We start from the raw sequence: 21550 nt of genomic DNA, 5'->3' as shown, positions 1-21550 counted from the left end.
TCTCGGGCCTGAATCCATCTCTGACTTATTTGCTTGTTTTTGCTTTTTGTTTTATTGTATTTTAAATGAAAATGAACATTTTCTGAATGTCTTGTTTTGAATGTATTTCTGTGCTCCTTTAAAGCACTGTGATGCCTTGTGTCTGAATGGTGCTATATAAATTGGCTCTAACGTGTCCTGCCTTTGAGATGATCTCTGACACTGCAGTTGAACACTTGACAGCAGTACAACAAGCATAGTTCAGTGATAAATGAATAAATCTGTGAGTTTGTTGTTCTGTTCTGTGCACGCGGCATCTATTGTCTGTCTGTCTGTCTGTCCAGGGAGAGGGATCCCTCCTCTGTGGCTCTTCCTGAGGTTTCTTCTATTTTCTCCCCTGCTGCTGCTGCTACCCCTGGGTCTGAGGACAGAGGATGCTGATCACTGTACAGGTTGTAAACCCCACTGAGGCAATGTGATTGTGATCATGGGCTATAGAAATACAACTGATTTGATTTGATAAAATTCTATATGAATAGTCAGTCCATCCATCAAGCTGTAAATATCACATTCCTGTTCACAGCAGCATCTGAAGCACCATCCTCTGCACACTGTGCTCTGTCTTTCCCTTCTGCAGCATGATGTGTATTCTTCTTACTGAAGGGAAACCAGACGTCTCTTCCTGTCACGTTTGAACTCAGAGCAAATGGTTAGATACAAAACAAGATGTACTGTCGCTGTCCAGCATTCAAGCCCTCTGGTTTACCACAGCCTGACATATATACGAGTTAAAGCACGCCATCCTCAACCCACGACAACTACACGTGGCTCGCTCTCATTTCTGCAGAGACCGACCGCAGAGACGGTTTTCTGTCAGGTTCTCACCCTGCATGGAGAACTGTCTATAATAAGATTGTGTGGTCAGGTTAAACAAATACCAGAACACAAGCTTGTTGAAGTCAGTTCTATTCTTCTAACAAGGATAATCTCACAGTTTTGAGGTATGGTGCTGATGCAGATCGGTGCTCATTCAGTGAGTGATGAATGACTGTCAGGAAGAGTAAGAATGTTTTGTAGTGAATTAAAGTTAGCAGGAATAGCTGTTTCTATTGCTTTGCTATTTGATGCTTTATAACTCTTTATCTCACTGAATTATGCCATGTTCTGCCATATCAGCACTACCATCAACCCACTGATGAAGTCAGAGCTGCTTAGGAACAATCATTAACTTCACTACTTTAGCACCTTGGCTCTATAGTCATTGATTCCAAATGTCACAAGTGGAAACTAGCATCTCTTGGACCACAAAAACATGACAAGATGACATGAGAGACAACTGCTCCACTGTGAGGCAGTGTGACTGTGGTTGTCATGTGCTTTTTCATTGCTTAGATGAGTTGTCTTGATAGCTTCTTAAAGAACAAGGATGAGGAAGAAAGCAGCTATATATTTTGTCACTGTTGAGTGATAAGTAATTTATACTTGAAGGGTTTTGAGGTAAATACACAGGCTGCTGAGCTAATGAGGGTTTAGACTAAGCATGGAACTAGAGACAGAAGTGTTTTTAGTCAACTTTAATGTTTCCCTCCAAACTTTGCTTTCAGGTAAGAATGTGTGCATGGGGTTAAGTTTGACTGGGGTTGAAAAAAAGAGGCAAGTCTCCACCTCTACCCACAACCACTCCACTCTAATTGTTTCAGGTTCATTTTGTGACTGGAGTCTCTGAACATTGTCATCTTACTCTCCAGCCACCAGATGAAAGAAGATCTGAGCCGATATAAAGTTGATACACTCATCAGGTCACCTTCGGTTCTGTTGCCATCAGCAGCAAGTGGTGCAGCAGGTGCTTTGTGGTCTTTTTTGTCCTGGGTTTAGTCTCTCAGGCAAAATTTCCTGTGAGGGCAAGAGTATGTTTTGACTGGTGTAGGTTTTAAAGGTGTTTTATATCACTCTTCCTCGAAAGAGATAATAAAACTAAACATCACTTAAAGATCAGAAAGTGAAGATGCAAAAACAACTTCAGTTATGTATCAGAAAATATTAGGTACAATATCTCTAACGAAACTAAACATGATTTGAAGTACTGTTAGTGCTGATACTGAGGTTGATATAGAATTAATTCTATAGAATTCTATTTTTGTTACAGTACTAGTATGTTGGAAATCACAATAACCAGTTCTATCATGTACATATAATAACATAATAAAGCATTTAAGACTTCCTGGATGAAAAACATTTTAAAAAAAAAAAGAATAAACCTTGAGTTACCTGACTTGTTAGTATCACAATTTGAATTCTCAAATTTAAAATTGATGAACTTAGCTTGTAACCAGGCCTTTTAACTTAACACCCCAAACCATGACATCATTTACCAAAAGATGAGCACATGTCCCACAACTACAAACCCTACAAACAACTCTACATACAAATCCCTTCATTTATCACTGGGTGCACCGTGTGTTCAGTTTGAAAGTACTGGCATTCAATATCATTTACAAAAGCCATCACAGCTGTAGCTCAATTAACACACAATTCCCCCACGTGGAAACAGGCTGGATTCAGACCAAATCAGGTGGTGCGGAGACATGCTGCACCAGTTCGCACACCAGTTAACAACCAGGATGCGAGGAAGATCATTACTGTGGGATTTTAACTGGGGCACAAGACCAAACCGAGTGATGACACAGTGAAACATCGTTCACACCGTTGTGTTCCCTCTGTACCCAGTTACTGACCCGTTCTACTCTGCCTCTGATCTCCGATCATGTCTCTGCTACAGAAGGTTATGCATGCTGGTCCTACAGTGATCGTTGGCTTCCACAGATTAAAAAAAGAGTGACGTGACGTCACAATCCACTGTGGTTTACAGTCATTCATGCTGCCAGTCCAATGGCCAGCTCATGTTAATGGCCACTGCAACGTGATGCCGGGCTGCGTTTCTCCACTTTTTTGCGTTTTTTTTTTTTTTTTCCGGAGCCCTCTGTGGCCAGCAGAGCCAAAACAGACTACACTCATTAAAATGAATGTGATTATATGGCAAAGAAATGAATATGAGGCTTACCAGGGGTCCGTGAGTCATGGCCAGGGCTAATACTGCCTGTGATGTTGATGAGAATCTCTGATAGGATGCTGAGGCAGAATAAATATGATATCTTTCTTTATCTACAAACCGGTTTTCCCCCAATAGTTTGTACAGGTAAATACATGAAAATGTGTTTTTATCAGTTTTATATTTTTACTCACTCACACACTCAATTTTATTCACATAGTTTCAGTTTATTTTACAACAGTACATTGGACATAATGTAAAAAATGTGAAAATGTATACATGTTGTGTCTTCATATCGTGTTCATCATATAGCCTAAAGAGGTTGTTCTGGGGGAAAACCACATGCATCCTTATTCAGATTTTTATGATAGTGTATTGAATTGATCTCATCAGTGTGTTATGGCTGTATTGTAAAGGCTTTTGTGTGATGTCTGAGGGCAAAGATTGGTTTGGATGTAAGATTACATGGTTTTGACATGGAGGTTTAAAGTCTGAAGTTTGTGAAGAAGAGTGTGCAGTTAGGATTGCTCAAACTGCCTACATTTATTATTTCAAAGTCAGCTCCAGCTTGTCATGTGTTGAAGCCATTTCCCTCCCCCAGACTGTTCATGTGAAGATTGATGCTTTAGGAAGATACCACCTGCTGTTGATCAAACACAAAGACTATAAAACACAGTGTCCTTGACAACCGCTGTAGCTGACACATGTGAAAGAGGAAGCACACAATGGTTCACTGCATTTGTCCCATAGAGTGTGGGTCGGTAAGATTGGGACAATTTTAATTAATTACTTAGGTATGTGAGAAGTGTTTGGAAAGTTTTTAAAATCACACTGCAAGCGCTGAGACTACAAGATAACATGTGTGGGAGGTTGTCAGTGGGCAAGTACTGGCTTGTTGAAGGAATAGTTGTGGGGGCAGACCAGAGCTGCAGTACTGAACCGTGGAAACACACCCTTATCTACTCCCAGCGAAGCATCTCTACAACAGCAGCTGGCAGTTCAACTGTCAAAAAAGGTAATGTTGACACAAAGCAAATATTTAATAAACCATAAACCGTCAGGTACGTTTATTGGATGGTAAAATCCGGGGCTGGGTTGATATACATGCAAAACAGTGTATATCAGGGCAAGTTGTGCAAGCCTCCCGCAGTCTGGTTACATTTTGGCAACAAAACTACTTGGTTGGGATTGGGCATGTCAATACTCGGTTAGGTTTTTCATCAAATATGGTTTTTATGTCACTCATTTACTCATATTTTACTCAAAATGACCTGTTCATGTTGGCTGTTCTCTGTCTGGGATGTTTTTTATCTTTCATTTTGCTCTAACCAATCAGAAGTGAGTGATACATCTATCCCAGTGACATCATTTTAAGTTGACGTGGATGCTATGATAATATTTCTAGGAGCAGTTAACGTTGTCCATGACATATGAAAAAACATGCCAATTAAAAAATGATTTCTGTAATTTAAGGTACAAATACCTCTCTCTACAGGGTGCTATCATTTTGTTACTTTGTTGTCATGAGCAGCATGACGCCATCACGTCACGAGATCATTCAAAACTGTAATTAATATGAACACACTCATACAGTTCATAAACAACTTAGCCAACTACATTTTTCAAAAGAATTAATGAATAAAACAACTGATTATCTGCTGCTCAATCAGTGTAAACAAAATGTCTGTTATCAGGGAATATACAGCATAGATTTAAAGCTGGGGTTGGCCTGTCAGTGAGTCAGTGGATGTTTCAGTATCAGTTTTCTGAAAAAAGGCCCTGAGACTCACTGCCTTGCATCAACATAAAGAGTTTACTTTAGCTTAATGTGAGTGAGGTCAGACACAGTGGCAACAGCATCATTTGATTAAAGCTGGGGGTGGAGTTACACAGGAATAGGATGTCATGAGAGTGCATACAAGTTGAAAGGAAAGTGGAAGACAAACATACAGCTGCTCACAGTATAAAAACTGTCAAGCTTTCCTCAAATATAAGCTGAATGATTTCCAAAAGTTCATGATTTCAGCAGACACCCTGCCCTAAAGCACAAGCAATATAAAAACACATTACCAACTGTGCTGGTTTCTTTTGACGCTTCTGAGTTCAGCCAAAGGTTTGCATGAGCACACAGCATGTAGGCCTGCTTTGCCTGGCAGTTTAAGATCTATACTGTGTGACTGCAGTATGACAGATGAAGTGAAGGTTTTGTACCTGTCTGGTCTGGAAGGTTTACATCTGTAAATAGAGGAACTTCTACCTCATCCTCTCGTATGAAAGTGGGATGAGTGCACTCAGAAGAGCAGCTGCTTTTATATATTTATAGTATTCTAACTTTTTGAAAAGGAACGTTTGTTCCTGTACTACTGCTCCAAAAAGTGAAAGCATCACTAAGCTGTGACTTACTGTCAGCGGTTCTAATTTTGGAGTTTCAATTTAACTATATTGGTACACAGAGTTCATTGTGAAGCTCATCTTGAACACACTTGATGGGAGGGGGTTTGTTGGTCACTGAACGGCTTGATGAACACAAACTCCCCCTTGTGTTCTCTGTAGTGTATTTATTCAGTCAGAGCCATGCAGAGTGCTTTCCAAAAAAGATCATTAAAAAAAGAGATTATGAATTCTGTGGTGTTCAGTATTATTTGTAGAAATAATTTGCCGAGGAGCTTCTTCAGTCTTGCCCGCTTTATTCACTCTTTTTCTATTCAACAGCAGCAGCCTCTACAGTACAACTCACATTCCTGCAGCACCCTCTATGTTCACATCTGCATAGCACAACACAACATTTCCCCTTTTCTTGAAGTAATTACTTCCACAGACTGATTGAATAAAGCATTTTTAAGGTAACAGCATTTTGTAACAAGAACAAATATCAACTGCTATCATACTATCATAAATGAATAGCAGGAGTATCATAATATATGGAACTTAATAAGTATTACAGAATCTTCCACCAGGATGATATGTAGGATTAAAACGAATAAACATTAACTTTTTGTATTCAAATCATGTGATATTTTGACTAAATTATACGCACTCTATGAAATGATTAACCACTAGTAAACATAACATTTTTTTTTTTTAACTCAGTTCTCAGCATCACATGAACTAACAGTGGCAAACGATTATAACAGTATGGAACCCATATTTGCACCAGTCATTACTGTATCAACATTTTCTATTTAGGGAACAGTATCAGAAGATTTTTCTTTTCATATATCAGTGCATAATCATGTATCCCTCTATCTAACAAAACCTGTTAGCCGTCGTGGTGATTTCTTGTTCTCTGGCTCCACCTTGGGCCTGGCTCTGGTGCATTATGGTGTACATTCTCAAGCACCATAAGCCCATCAAAAGTAGTGTCATGGTCTATACCAGTGGAGATCAGAGCCTCCTTAGGGAAGGACGCCAGCTTGGATGCATTCCATTTCCGACCATCACTGAGCAGGTAAGTGTTTGGTCCCACTTTCTTGATGACAGTCAGGGGTTCTGTGAATCTGGATGATCCCTTTAGGACATGTTCGGGTCTCCGGACACGCACAGTGTCATTTGCTTGGAACATAGGTACTTTTGCACCGACCTTTCTGTCTGTGTACTCTTTGCTCTTTTGTTGCTTTTGTTTTACTGTCTCTTCCACCTGTGGGTGTGTTTTGATGTTGTGTGAGACAGGGAGTACATGTAGTTTTGTGCGCATCTTTCTGTGTCTCAGTAACTCAAATGATGTAGCTCCTGTTGTAGCATGTTGTGTGGCCCGATAGTTCTGTAAAAACTCTGTTTCCATGGTCTGTGCATTTTGTCAGCCGTCTGTAAGCACTCTTTAAGCACCCTGTTGAACCTCTCGATGGCTCCGTTAGCTCTCAGATAATATACACTAGAGCGCAGGTGCTTTATCTCTCTCTCTCTCAGAAAGTGAAAACTGAATGACTACTTCAGTAGTGACAGTTGGGGCAAATGCTACTTCAGGCCACTTACTATAATAGTCAATAAGAGTTATAGCGTAGCGACAGTCCCATGCAGCCTGGTCGAAATGGCCTGTAATGTCAATCCCCACTTTCTCCCATGGTCCATTTGGAAGATCCACAGGTATGAGTGGTGCAGGTGCAGTTTTTGCAGTCTTGTCAGTATACTGGCATGACACACATGAAGCTATCATATTGTGTACATAATTGCCCATTTGTGGCCACCAATATAGCTCACGAAGTCTCTGCTTTGTTCGTACCAGTCCTTGGTGTCCTTCATGTGCCAGATCTATCACTCTGGATCTGAGTGAGACCGGAACAACCAAGCGACCTGTGCCCCTCATGATAAGTGAGTTACCAACGGCCAGTTCATCCCTCACATTGAAGTATGGAGCAAGGTGTTGTCTGGGTGGAGCTGAATGAGTACAGCCCCCAGCCCATAGTCAGAAGCATCAGTGGTCACTTGAGTCAGCAGTTCAGGGTCATATAGTGCCAGAGCAGGGCTCTCCAGTATCAGTCTTTTGATTTCAGCAAAACTGGACTCAGCCTCAGCAGTCCAAGTGAACCTCAGGTCAGTAGAGTCTTTGAGAGTGACACGTAATGGTTCAACAATGGTAGCAAAGTCAGGAATTAACTTACTGTACCACGATGCAAGACCATCTCAGGGAGCATGTGTCATGTGGGACAGGCGCCTGAGCCACTGTGCTGACTCGGTCTTTGTCAGGGTGGAGTCCATCTTTGGATATGGTGTGTCCTAGGAAAGACAAAGATGCCTGATTGAACTTACATTTATGCATGTTCAACTTGAGTCCTGCCTCATTCAAGGCATGCAGCATCCTCCGTAAGTTGGCATCGTGATCCTGCTGGGTGGTACCATAACATATGATATCGTCAAGGTAGGCTTGTACTCCAATGATGCCCCTGTCTTGTAGGTCTTGAAGCTCCTCAGTAACAACCTGTCGTACTGAGAAAGGAAGCCTCCTCAGCTTCTGCTGAACTGGAATGGCATGTGGTTTCAGATGTATTTTGTGCACAAACCCTTTTGCACATCCAACTCATTGTACCTTAACCTTTGGAGCAGTTGGTGGCAGTGCAATTGGGACTGATGGCTCAGGGTCAGGGTCAGGGGAGCCCTTGGGGTTTGCAGCAGGAATTACTTTGTTACCCTCAATACACATATGCAGAGCAACAAACAGGTTTAACCAAGGCAAAGCAGCACCTGACTCAACAACCATAAATGAGCATTTAGCTGAATGTCCCTCATGAGTTACTGTGGCATTTAATTGCCCAATAACTGGTATTTTCTCTTTTGAGTATGTGCACAGAGTCACAGCAGGCTTAGCAAGTTCACATGTAGGAAAGAGGTTCTGGTACATGCTCACAGGAAGAATAGAAACATGTATCTGCCTACTGTTCATAATCATATGGATGCTGTTATAATGTGTTGTGATTGAGATCCTGACCCACCAAACATCATGGAAAGTGTCAAAGTTACACTTTCTGCTCTAAATTACATAATTACATAATCACCATTAGTAAACAGGACACTGTCTGACTCTCACTTGCGGGAAGGGAGGCTGTTTTCTGGGGGAAAGTTCACTGAAGTCTCGGTCTGGAGGGCTGACTGTGGCTGTGATTTTTTTCAAAAGAATGTTTAAGAATGTGAGAAAAATTCCTGGATCCGTCCCTTCATGAGTCTTCAGAAGTCTGACACTTCCAAACCAACCGTGGAGAATCACATGAAGATTATCATCTCTTCCATGTTAACTTTTTTTATTTTTGTGGTTTACATCCACTTGTAAAGAGCATGTATATGATGGCAGTCTTCAGTTCCAATGATTTCTACAGCTCTCGTTTTCAGTGATGGAATGGGTGGAACACAAACTACTTTGTCACAAAAACATTCATGAAGTTTGGTTCAAATGCGTTTTTATTATGAGTCTTCTGAAAATGTGACCAAATCTCCACCAAAAGGTACCCAGCCAACATGGGCTTACAAGATACTGCAGACACAAAAAAAAGCAATCACATGAAAATATGAGAGAGAAGGAACAGAAATCACACTGTTGAACCAAATGTGAGCATTAGGCACATCTGAACACTGACTATGTCTTTATCACATCAAACACAACGCGCCCTCCTACGTTGCTGAAATACAGAGCTTGAGTTTTATCATTGTTTATTTTTCAGTCTCCACTCACTACACCGACAATACACAATATTCAACAAAACTTGAAGGTAATTTCAGTCTCAGTAAGAAGAACTATATCATCCATGTGTAGAAGAGTGACATCTGTAAAGTCATCCTGTCTGACACCAATAGCTGCTTGCTTAATTTCTAGTACTGGATCATTTATATAGATAACAGACAGTGCAGGAGAGAGCAGGTCCCCCTGTTTTACACCAGATGGGGTTGGAAAAAACAACATGGCAATCATGTTACATAACCTGCTGACATATAATATATTCATCTTGTGTTTAGAGTGCAGAGAGAAATGAAAACTCCACTGGAGTACCATGGATGCTTTTCATCTTATATGAGTAGTGGTGCAGTCCTGTTTTTTTCGACAGGACTGTAAGCCTAATTTTTGTTTTAGGCTGTAGGAGCCATGAAGAATTAGTAGGGTTTTTCTACTAGTAATAAGGTGAAGGGATATTGTTATCTTTTGGTGTTGTTTGTTTTGGTTATGATATTTTATTATGTGGTCATATTGAGTAGGGGGGTAGCGGGTCACATTATGTGGGCAGGTATATTAGTTAATATAGTCACCTGTTCATTTCTCATTGTCAGAGAGAGAGAGAGAGAGAGAGGGTGAGCTGGGTTGCTGTATTTTTTGTTGAACACTATTTTTCTTTGATCACTGTGATTACTTTGATTATGAGTTTGTGCACTTTATCATGAGTTGATCATCATTGTTTTTTTTGTTAATAAAAGGTTAAACTTATTTTCGAAATCCCAGTGACTTCTTTTGTGAAGCGCGTCAGACAATCAGGCCCAACCTCAGTCTCTCAGCGACTCCTTTGTTCCTTTAAGTCGCTACATAGGCTTTTGTTTTTAACCCTAACCCTAACCCAGTTTGTTTTTGTAATACTCATTTTGACCACAAGAGGCTGCATTGTGTAGACTGTGGAAACTGGTGACACAGTGTCAATTAAAGCCTGATTGCAGAAATTAAACATGAGAGACATTATTTTACACATAATGATGGATCTCACATTTAATTTAACTTCATATCAAACGTTAAATGTCGATCCACGTTTTCATAAACATTCAAACCAGCAGTGCTACTCGCGTACTTGCACTTCTGTATTTGTATTTGCTTATAGTGAAGTGTAATGATTATTCCATAAACACCTTTTAGTTGTAAAAATATCAGCCAACACAAATGTTAAATCAATATTTCCCCATTGAGTGCTGTGCCATTATCACATTCCCTGTCCTGGAGCGCAGCGGAGAGGGCCGGCCTCTTTGGTGACTAACTGATCCAGTGATCATAATCGATGGTAGAAATCCAAGATTAAATCAAAAAGCGTTAAAGAATGAATAGTCCATGTTTCACCAAATACATTTTTAGTTTTCATGTGGTTTGTGGGTGAAAACAGTGCAGTGGACACGACTGTGCTGTCAGCGCACAGAGTGCACTGGAGACAATGCACAGAGCACACTGGAGGCAGCGCACTGGAGAAAGCGCACAGAGCGCTCTGGAGGCAGCGCACAGAGCGCACTGGAAACAGCGCACAGAACGCACTGGAGACAGCGCACAAAGCGCACTGGAGAAAGCGCACAGAGCGCACTGGAGGCAGCGCACAGAGCGCACTGGAGAAAGCGCACAGAGCGCACTGGAAACAGCGCACAGAGCGCACTGGAAACAGCGCACTGGAGACAGCGCACAGAGCGCACTGGAGAAAGCGCACAGAGCGCACTGGAAACAGCGCACAGAGCGCACTGGAAACAGCGCACTGGAAACAGCGCACTGGAAACAGCGCACTGGAAACAGCGCACAGAGCGCACTGGAAACAGCGCACTGGAGACAGCGCACAGAGCGCACTGGAGAAAGCGCACAGAGCGCACTGGAAACAGAGCACACTGGAGACAGCGCACAGAGCGCACTGGAAACAGAGCACACTGGAGACAGCGCACAGAGCGCACTGGAGAAAGCGCACAGAGCGCACTGGAGAAAGCGCACAGAGCGCACTGGAGAAAGCGCACAGAGCGCACTGGAGAAAGCGCACAGAGCGCACTGGAGACAGCGCACTGGAGACAGCGCACAGAGCGCACTGGAGACAGCGCACAGAGCGCACTGGAGACAGCGCACAGAGCGCACTGGAGAAAGCGCACTGGAAACAGCGCACAGAGCGCACTGGAGAAAGCGCACAGAGTGCACTGGAGATAACGCACAGAGCGCACTGGAGACAACGCAGTCTCCGCACACACACTCTGCCTTCTCGAGTCAGCTCATCTGGATCATCCTCACCACCTGGAGATATGGATTGTATGATTTACCAAAGACTGTAAATAAAGTCAGTGACAGCTCTCACAGAATCGTTACACTCTGTATCCTCATTGTGAGTCCCAACCGTGATGCAGGCAGAGTTCACGTAACGAGACTTCAATAAATAAATAGTGTTCACATATCAAACTTCCATTTTCAAATGTTTTATGGAAAAGGAGCACCAGAAAAAAAGAAATTTCTCCCTTGCCCCTCAGGGCTTCCGTAGGTATTTGTATAGCCTGACCACCTTGTTGTACTTACAAGCTTGTGTTCTGGTATTTGTTTAGCCAGACCACACACACTTATTATAGACAGTTTTCCATGCAGGGTGAGAACCTGACAGAAAACCGTCTCTGTGGTCGGTCTCTGCAGAAATGAAAGCGAGCCACGTGTAGTTGTCTTGGGTTGAGGATGGTGTGCTTTAACTCGTGTATATGTCAGGCTGTGGTAAACCAGAGGGCTTGAATGCTGGACAGCGACAGTACATCTTGTTTGTATCTAATCATTTGCTCTGAGTTCAAACGTGACAGGGAAATATGAAGTTGACTAAAAACACATCTGTCTCTAGTTCCATGCTTACTCTAAACCTTCATTAGCTCAGCAGCCTGTGTATTTACCTCAAAACCCTTCAAGTATGCATTAATTATCACTCAACAGTGACAAAATATATAGCTGCTTTCTTCTTTATCCTTGTTATTTAAGAAGCTATTAAGACAACTCATCTAAGCAATGAAAAAGCACATGACTCAACCACAGTCACACTGCCTCACAGTGGAGCAGTTGTCTCTCATGTCATCTTGTCATGTTTTTGTGGTCCAAGAGATGCTAGTTTCCACTTGTGACATTTGGAATCAATGACTATAGAGCCAAGGTGCTAAAGTAGTGAAGTTAATGATTGTTCCTAAGCAGCTCTGACTTCATCAGTGGGTTGATGGTAGTACTGATATGGCAGAACATGGCATAATTCAGTGAGATAAAGAGTTATAAAGCATCAAATAGCAAAGCAATAGAAACAGCTATTCCTGCTAACTTTAATTCACTACAGAACATTCTTACTCTTCCTGACAGTCATTCATCACTCACTGAATGAGCACCGATCTGCATCAGCACCATACCTCAAAACTGTGAGATGATCCTTAGAAGAATAGGACTGACTTCAACAAGCTTGTGTTCTGGTATTTGTTTAGCCCGACCACACAAACTTATTATAGACAGTTCTGCATGTAGGGTGAGAACCTGACAGAAAACCGTCTCTGTGGTCGGCAGGAAGAGACAGGAAGAGACGTCTGGTTTCCCTTCAGTAAGAAGAATACACATCATGCTGCAGAAGGGAAAGACAGAGCACAGTGTGCAGAGGATGGTGCTTCAGATGCTGCTGTGAACAGGAATGTGATATTTACAGCTTGATGGATGGACTGACTATTCATATAGAATTTTATCAAATCAAATCAGTTGTATTTATATAGCCCATGATCACAATCACACTGCCTCAGTGGGTTTTACAACCTGTACAGTGATCAGCATCCTCTGTCCTCAGACCCAGGGGTAGCAGCAGCAGCAGGGGAGAAAATAGAAGAAACCTCAGGAAGAGCCACAGAGGAGGGATCCCTCTCCCTGGACAGACAGACAGACAATAGATGCCACGTGCACAGAACAGAACCACAAACTCACAGATTTATTCATTTATCACTGAACTATGCTTTTTGTACTGCTGTCAAGTGTTTAACTGCAGAGAGACACAGTGTCAGAGATCATCTCAAAGGCAGGACACGTTAGAGCCAATTTATATAGCACCATTCAGACACAAGGCATCACAGTGCTTTAAAAGAGCACAGAGATACATTCAAAACAAGACATTCAGAAAATGTTCATTTTCATTTAAAATAGAATAAAACAAAAAGCAAAAACAAGCAAATAAGTCAGAGATGGATTCAGGCCCGAGACCATTTGGCTTCATCCGGACCGAACGCCAAGTCAATCCAGACCCAGCCCACACCTCCTGTTATGAAGACTACAGTACATTATAAATGTTACATTTGCTGTTTTGAGTTAAATATTCTATTGATCAATACGTTGCTGAAAACACAGTGTAGCTAGAGATCATTTACAGCCATCCTATTAATCAGGCTTATCTCCCCGTCGTTGACATCATGGCAAGTTAACAGCTAGAGAGAGTAGAGAGAGTAGAGAGAGTAGAGAGAGTAGAGCAGAAGGGAGCAACAAAGCTATCAGGTATCGGTTTTTCTAAATCTAATACAGATGAACGTATGCTGTGCATCTTTCAGCTCTCTTCTCTGTAAGTCTTGTCAATGACTGCAGGATGTCGAGCTGTCATGTTCAGGAAGTGCCGGGAAGCCTTTGTTTGTTGTTTGTACTTTGTCTTTACACCAACTCCTCAACTGAAAAGTTTCCTTGGGGTTACGGCTCTGACTGTGAACTGCAACATCCCTGTTTCTCATGTGGCCGGGGACTTTTATTCACAACTTTACCATCTCTGAGCCTCAGTGGTCACACTGTCTCCTCACAGCAAGGAGGCCCACAACATCAGCAACATTGTCACATAACCAGAAAATACTCTGTGCCGTGTTGAAATGTTAATGTAAAGCATGCTGGGAGGTGAATGAAGTGAATGTTCAGACTAAAGATAAACCTGCTTTGGATTTTTGAAAACATAAACCAATGATACAAGATGAGCACAGAAGCTGAGACAGTTGGTTTCTGCATTTACCTCAGTACTGTGCTCAGACTTATATCAACACCAGTTACTGTACAGGTGACGTCATAATCATATTATGACATATTTATGACATATGACATATTTACATTTATTCAAGCAGCGTCTGTAACTACTGTCCCTCCCTGTGTATTGTTACAATACTCCATAACAACACGTTTCACTTCCCGTACATTCTTCACAATAAAAGTCCCCCGTGGTTTAATTATAAAAGTTTGTACTATGAAGCAGCAACAACATGAGCAGAGTGAACTTGATGAAGCTGAGAGAATGAAGAGGCAGCGAGAGAGACAGGAGCTTGTGACGGACTGAGAGCTGAACACAGTCTGTCTGTGGGAGCTGGTGGGTTCTCTCCGGCTCGGCTTGTCTCGGCTCGGTACGGTTTGAATAAATGTATTAATAAATACAAAAACAACATCAATAACTTGTCTTCGCGTTATGGTGCCTTTGAACGCAACATAGGAGTGCCACTGGAAGAGCCTCATGTTTAACTGTGTGATGGAGGTGAAGACGATCATCTTCTTCTTCATGGGTAAGCAGCCTCGCTCATTATGCTTCACTTCAGCTTTGAAGACTTCTGTCGCTTCTGTAGGAACATTCAGTGGCGGTTCTAGCTCGCATGACGCCCTGGGCGAACCTCACCTTCAAAAGACAAGGACAGAAAAACAACAACTCAGGCACAGAATCACTTTTTATTAAACTAATATTCACAATATTATTATGACGGAAAATGCTTATTTGGAAGCAATTCGTGATGTGATTGACTTTCGCCTACTAATTGCATTAGTTGTGCACTATTACATGATCATTGGTCATTTTGGTTTGTACTAACTGGGCAATTTTCATACTTGTATTTATTATTTATTAAATAACAACACACTGCCCACACTGTTTATAATTACACTGTCTATATTTGTACATATTATGTTTATACGATTCTATTTCTCACCTTTTTATTATATTGTTTCTTTTTTTATCATTATTATTATTGTTTATTGTTATATTGAACTGTCCTTTGGCTGCTGTGATGCACATATTTCCCTGTTTAATAACAATAAAGGAATTCTGATTCTTCAAAACATAAAGTTTACGGTCAGAGAAGGTTGCAGACGCTACAATGCTGCATATGTTTGTGTCAGGTGGTCATTCTGCATGGGTTCATCCCAACAACAGACTTCTTTCACAAACTAGTAGTCTTTTGATCCATTGTTAATATAGAAATATTGATCATAGCTGCTTTAAACTTGATCTGTAAAGGAGGCATTAAAGCTGCATTTTCCAGTTGCATTTCTCCAGGCATGTTTTGTGCTTCACTGCCCAGTGTGTCTGTTGGTGTGACAGAGACAAACATGATGCAAACATCTTGCAGCCCCTGTTGAGCTGCATGAAGCAGTAAAGTGTAACAGAACCTCACATTTTACCCCTCAAGAAAGATTGAACTCATTTGCTGCTTCTAAATATCTCATTTTTTGTAGAGGTTTAGTTTGTAACAAACAGTATCAGAGGGAGAGAAAATGTTTGGATCCCTGCTGAACTCTGTAGAAAGACTGAAGAAAGTGACTCACTCCTGAGTGACGTGCCACAGATCTAATGTACATCTTAATTATTAAAAAGGTGACAATCAGCAAAAACACTTCAGGGATTTGATACACACGAGTATACAGCATTTCATAAGGCTGCAATAGTGACACTAATATTCACTGTCAGTGGATCAGCTGCCCATTGTAAACCTCTGTTAACTGGTTATCTCTTTATTTTACAGTGATAATCTCATCTGATTGTGAGGAAGTGAAGAAGAACCTGACCGGCACTGAGGGAGGATCCATCACACTACCTGACCCTTTGAAGGGACATGGATTTCTCTTATTTGGAGAAAACAATATTGCTATGGTGAACGAGGAGAAAATCACTATATATAAGGGAAAATACAAGGACAGACTTCTGTGGAACAAAAACACTGGACTCTTTACAATCACAGGACTGCAGAGGAACGACTCAGGGATTTATACTATTGACCCTAAAGTTGAAGGACGTCCTGCTACATATAGAGTCACAGTGTATGGTAAGTCACATTTCCTTTGCCGTATACTGACCAGTCTGTTGGTGGTAACATTGTTCTGATAGCATCCTAGCCCCGTCTGTGACCTCAGCAGTCCATATGTTGCTCCCTGGAATAGGTCAATATTATAAATCATCAAACATCATTTTACTGATAGTGGCCTGTATCTTCAGGTGTATTTGCATGAGCTCACAGTCACAGACGTCTGCTCTCTGCCCAGAATGTTTAACATTTTTGGCAGGGGGGAAATTCAATGAAAACACACTTTTGCACAGACTGCAGCTGAGTTAATGTACGACGAGTGAAGATCTCAAGCAAAGACACTCAGGCTGTGGAAATATTGATCCCAGAGCACCGTGAGATTGTAGTATCGAAGTACAGTATAGAGCTCACAAAGGGGTCTAAAGGTGTTACACACCATTTCAAAGGAAAATTAATAATCAGAGGTAATTATTAATAACCTCAAATAAAAGGATCTAATTTACATCAGATCACCTTGGGAACACCAGCCTTAAAGAAGGGAAGAGATAGTCAGTTCAGTGGTTCAGTCTCATAAATGATGCTGAACTATCAATTTGGAGCTCTTGTACAAAACTAAATAGACACCATGTTTATTCAAAAGCTTTTCATCTTAAACAACCAGTAAACACACAATGAATCTAGAATCTAAAGATGTCTTGTAAACAGGTGTGTGAAAAGAAAAAAAAAGAAAATCCGATTCAGCCCTGAGCCCTCACAGACTTAGTTGTCGCCACCTGTTGAGTGTTTGAGTGAGAGAGTCTGCAAGAGGCTGAAATGGTACAAATAGGAATGGGGCAGCACTTAAAGTCTGGTTTGGGACCATGGCTTCTTTCTTCAGAGAGCAAAGAGCATCTCACAAACAAAGTCAAGTTTAAATCCCACAGTGAACAAATTCCTGTGTGGGTCCCTACAAGCTCATCAAGTCAACACATAAAGAAACCATCAAACTCATGAAGAAACTCTCCGGGTCCACTGGTTGGGGGAGAACTTGCTGATATGAGAGTCAAAAATAAAGACAGGATCAGAGCTCGACCAATCTTAGGGAGTGAAAAGTTCTGATATGGATACTGTGTATTGGTTGAAATGTACACACTTTTTTAGGTGACAGGTCAAATGTAGTTATCAAACACTTGTGACAAAGATATATACCAGAGGCAGGATACTTTATTATCTAAGATGACAGCTGTGCACTGAAACAGTAAACCACAATGGAAATGTAACAATTATGAATCACCAAAGCATCATTATCTGCAATGTGTTGTTAAAACCAACAAGTTTTCATATTGGCCGATACTGACAACATATACGCATGCACCGATACATCTGATAGGTCAATATCAGCTGATAATATTTACAGAGGTGCACAGCTGAGTGCCACCTGAACAAATGAATGAAATCAGAAGTATCTGGTTAATCAGTCTGATTGAATTCCAATGAAAAAGAGTCATTCCCACACACACTTATCACCTCGGCACTAATTTATTACAAAAGATGGACGTTTCCTGTAAGGACACTCCCACACAGGGTTCCAAGCCTGCAACTCCCCTCCAGTTAGAACTGAAGAAGCCTCTTGGATGAGAGCTGAAAGTCCAGTTGTCTACGATATAGCATTTAGAATCACCCTGAAAATGTTTCCTGTTGACTTTAACTGGGAGAAACACAAAAAGACAGTCAGTAACATTTGTGAACAGAGAGTGGGACCAGAGTACGAGGCTCTGCAGTCAGACATATTGTCTCATTTGAATCTCTTTCCTCTCTTTCTCCTCCAGAGTCTGTCCCGACTCCTGCAGTGAACAAAGTGAATGTGAGTGCTGAGAGCTGCACCCTGCTGTGTTCTGTGGAGAGAGCTGAAGAGACGACCCTGCTGTGGTACAAAGACGAGGTGATAGTGAACCAGAGCAGCTCTGATCTCTCTCTGCCTCTCACTGTACACGAGCAGGACTTCAGCTCCTCTTACAGATGTGTGGCTGCCAACCCTGCTGAGAATAAGACTCTTCCTGTTAATGCTATCATATCCTGCGGGGGACAGAACATCACAGAGGACGGTGAAAGACATCGTAAGACTAATTCAGACACTGATTTTTAATGGGCAAGGACAACACCATCAATGAGATGTACATGATAGTTTATTGAGGTGGAATATGAGTGTGATGTTGATGAAGTGTTGAGCAGCTGCAGTGGGGAAGGCTTGGTGAGGGATCAACAGCAGCTCCCGGGCTGGCAGACCCCCTATAACAAAGAGAGAGACAGAGAGAGACAGACAGGAGAAGGGGAGTGACTGTGGTGTGGTCCTGCTCACGAACTTCAGCTTAAACTTTTATCTCCATTAAAAGATAAACATCTTATATTATAAAGACACTCGTCTTTCACATGTTGTCCAGTGTAATTTGTTGATGTTGGATGTTTTGTTCGACAGATATCATCATTGGAATCTTAATCCCCATCGTGTTTGCTGTCCTTGTCCTTCTTGTTGCTTGTACCATCAAGTGGAAGTGTTTCGACAAAAAAACCCGACACACACAAGGCAAGTATTTGTTTTCTTAATGTCACTGCTGGATGAGAGTTTGTCTCAGTGTAATGTGTGCATGTGTCTACACATTTGAATATTTCTAGGACTAAAGCTTCATTTCAACCTGTCGTACTCAATCCTGACACATTTGTATTTCTCTGTTTGGTTCTTGTTGGTGTAAATCTGTTTTGAAGTGCAACACAGCAGTAGAAGTTCAGAGGCTGTTCTTGGCGGTTCTCTTCTGGTTGAGTGTGTGAGTGTCAGCTCATGAACATGTAATGTGAGCGTGGTATGACACGTTTTGTTTGTAGAAATGTTGTTGTGACATGTACAAATGTCAACGCATCAGTGGTTCACACAAAACATTAACTACCAACATTTTGTCCTTATTCTAAACAGTTTGAGGTACCAACAAAACTTACTGGAAGCCGGACAAGATCAACAGAACTCGTGATAGATACACACTGGTATTTACATCCAGCTGTGAGCGATCGAGCGACACACAAACACAAGAGGGATCTGCCTGCACTTGTGATTTGAAACTTTGAAACTCACAGCAGGATGTAAATACCGGTGTGTATCTATCGCGAGTTCTGTTGATCTTGTCTGGCGCGGCTTCCGTAGTGCAAACGGCTGTGAGGGAGACTCGCGTGCACGTGGGAGTGTGCCTCCAGGCAAATATAGTATAGTGACTGTTTAGGCTAGAAAAATGTACTAAATGACGTCGTTGCACTTAGCTGCACTTTGAGGAATAAGAAACTACACCGGACTTCTCATCAGCATGAGGGTGAGACGATGATGACTGAATTTCATTCTAGAGTGAACTATTCCTTTAAAGAGCGAGAAAGCGGGAGGGGGAAAGAGAGGGAGGGAGATAAAGAAAGAGAGGGCACAGGAAAAAACCTGCCCTTCACCTGTTGTGTGTATTCTCTCCATGTCTGTTACACATTGTACAGATACAGACATTCAGACTGTGGTGGAACCCTGGTATGACGTCCATACGACTGTCTACAGGTCGTTTTCAGTCTATTTTTGTGTTCATGTTGCGGTAGAAATATTCGAGACTCTGGCTCTCTAGATGAAGTGGCGCTGCAGCTTGACATGGACTGAGGAGGTGCGACTCACGCGGCCAGTGTGGCTGCTCTAACCTGTTGCCATGGTCACTGACACCAAGCACACACGCTGCTGGGGCATCCAGTGTGGTCTCACACAGCAAAAATATCAGTGTGAACACGTCTTACTGATTAGAGTTAGGATCTGTTCAGTGTTATTGACGGGTGAGGGATATAAATGCAGCCTGTGATGAGGTTAATTTAAACTAAAGGCTGGGGGGAACACAGAGCTTCTTGTTTTACAGACTTTACAGTATCCTGTAAATCATCTGTCACAGTGGTGCTTCCCAAATTACAATGTTCTCTGTGCACACTTTGTAAGTGTGATGACTGCAGGAGTTGCAGCTCTGGCTCCAGATCTTGGGCTCGGCTTGTGTTTGTATTTGAAAGCAGATCACATCCACGTTAAACACTTTCATGGTTCTGCCAAGTATACTCACACACACACACACACACACACACACACGCACGTACGCACACATGCACACGCACACACGCATACACACAGACACACACACACACCCATACACACACACGTACACGCACGCACACACACCCATACACACACACGCACGCACACACACACACACACACACACACACGCACGCACACACACACACCCATACACACACACACACACACGTACACGCACGCACACACACACACACACACACACATGCATACACACGCACAGACAGACAGACACACACACACACACACACACACACACACACACACACACACACACAGGCGTACAGCCACACAGGCGTACAGCCATGAGGCGATAATTATAGTTCTTTAAAGCAGCATTATGTCCAAATTGTCATTATAATTGTCATTAGAGAGCAGAAACAAGTGACAGAGACACCGTTCACTCAGTTACAACACACTGTACCATCAACATGACAGTGAAACTGTTATTTCAAGGTCAGAAAGTTGCATCATGTTGCTTTCAGGGAAGTATTTATTTGGATGTTTCTAAATGTAAAGTACTGTGTCACCATGGTTATGAAAAGTGCTTTATGAATAAAGTTTGAATTAAATACAAGTTAAGATGTGTATCTCTAACTCTTCTCTCTGTGTAGATTCAGTGAACAGAGAAGCAGAAGATCAGTACACAATATGTGAATACAGACGCCAGGTTGGTAACACAAATACACACCCTGACTAATGTTTAATGGAAATGATGATCCTGCTCCTAAGCAATGCTATTATTAGCATTGTTTGCTTAGTTATCCTCCTACAGAGTTTCAGTCAAAAGAACTCACACCATTGCTCACTTCCTTGGCTTTTGTTTCTGCAGGGAGGACGTGGAACAGATTCATCAGGACCTGTTGACCGCTCCAATCTAACAACAATCTTCTATAAACTGGTGCCTCATCGCATGGTTCACACAGACACTGCTGATCAAACAATGGACGACCTGCAAACGTGATCAGCTGAGTGATTCCAGGGTTGGGTTATATTACTGTGAAATATCAGGAGCCTAACTGTGCCGGGCTCTGATCATTAGTATTTTCTAGATGAGTATCACTGAGGGTTATTTGTTAGAAGGTCTTTCAAGTGCTCTCTCATTACTATCCACTTTATCAGTGTACATCATAGTCAGATCGGTTCACACTCTCAGGATTTGTG

The 21550-nt window shown here is 41.9% G+C and overlaps 1 protein-coding gene across 1 annotated transcript; it reads left to right on the top strand.

Annotated features, from left to right (window-relative positions):
• Positions 1-14596: 14596 nt before the first annotated feature.
• Positions 14597-21350, top strand: LOC141002426 (uncharacterized). The gene is made up of 6 exons (XM_073473795.1): positions 14597-14746; positions 15977-16276; positions 18064-18351; positions 18711-18818; positions 21001-21056; positions 21219-21350. The coding sequence occupies exons 1-6, from the start codon at positions 14698-14700 to the stop codon at positions 21348-21350; spliced, it is 933 nt and encodes a 310-aa protein (XP_073329896.1). The 5' UTR covers positions 14597-14697.
• Positions 21351-21550: the final 200 nt, after the last annotated feature.

The sequence above is a fragment of the Pagrus major genome, chromosome 1 (genome assembly GCF_040436345.1).
Source record: "Pagrus major chromosome 1, Pma_NU_1.0".
Taxonomy (NCBI): Eukaryota; Metazoa; Chordata; class Actinopteri; order Spariformes; family Sparidae; genus Pagrus; species Pagrus major.
Note: the sequence above shows the minus strand (reverse complement) of the source record. Positions and strands in the feature narration are given on the sequence as shown.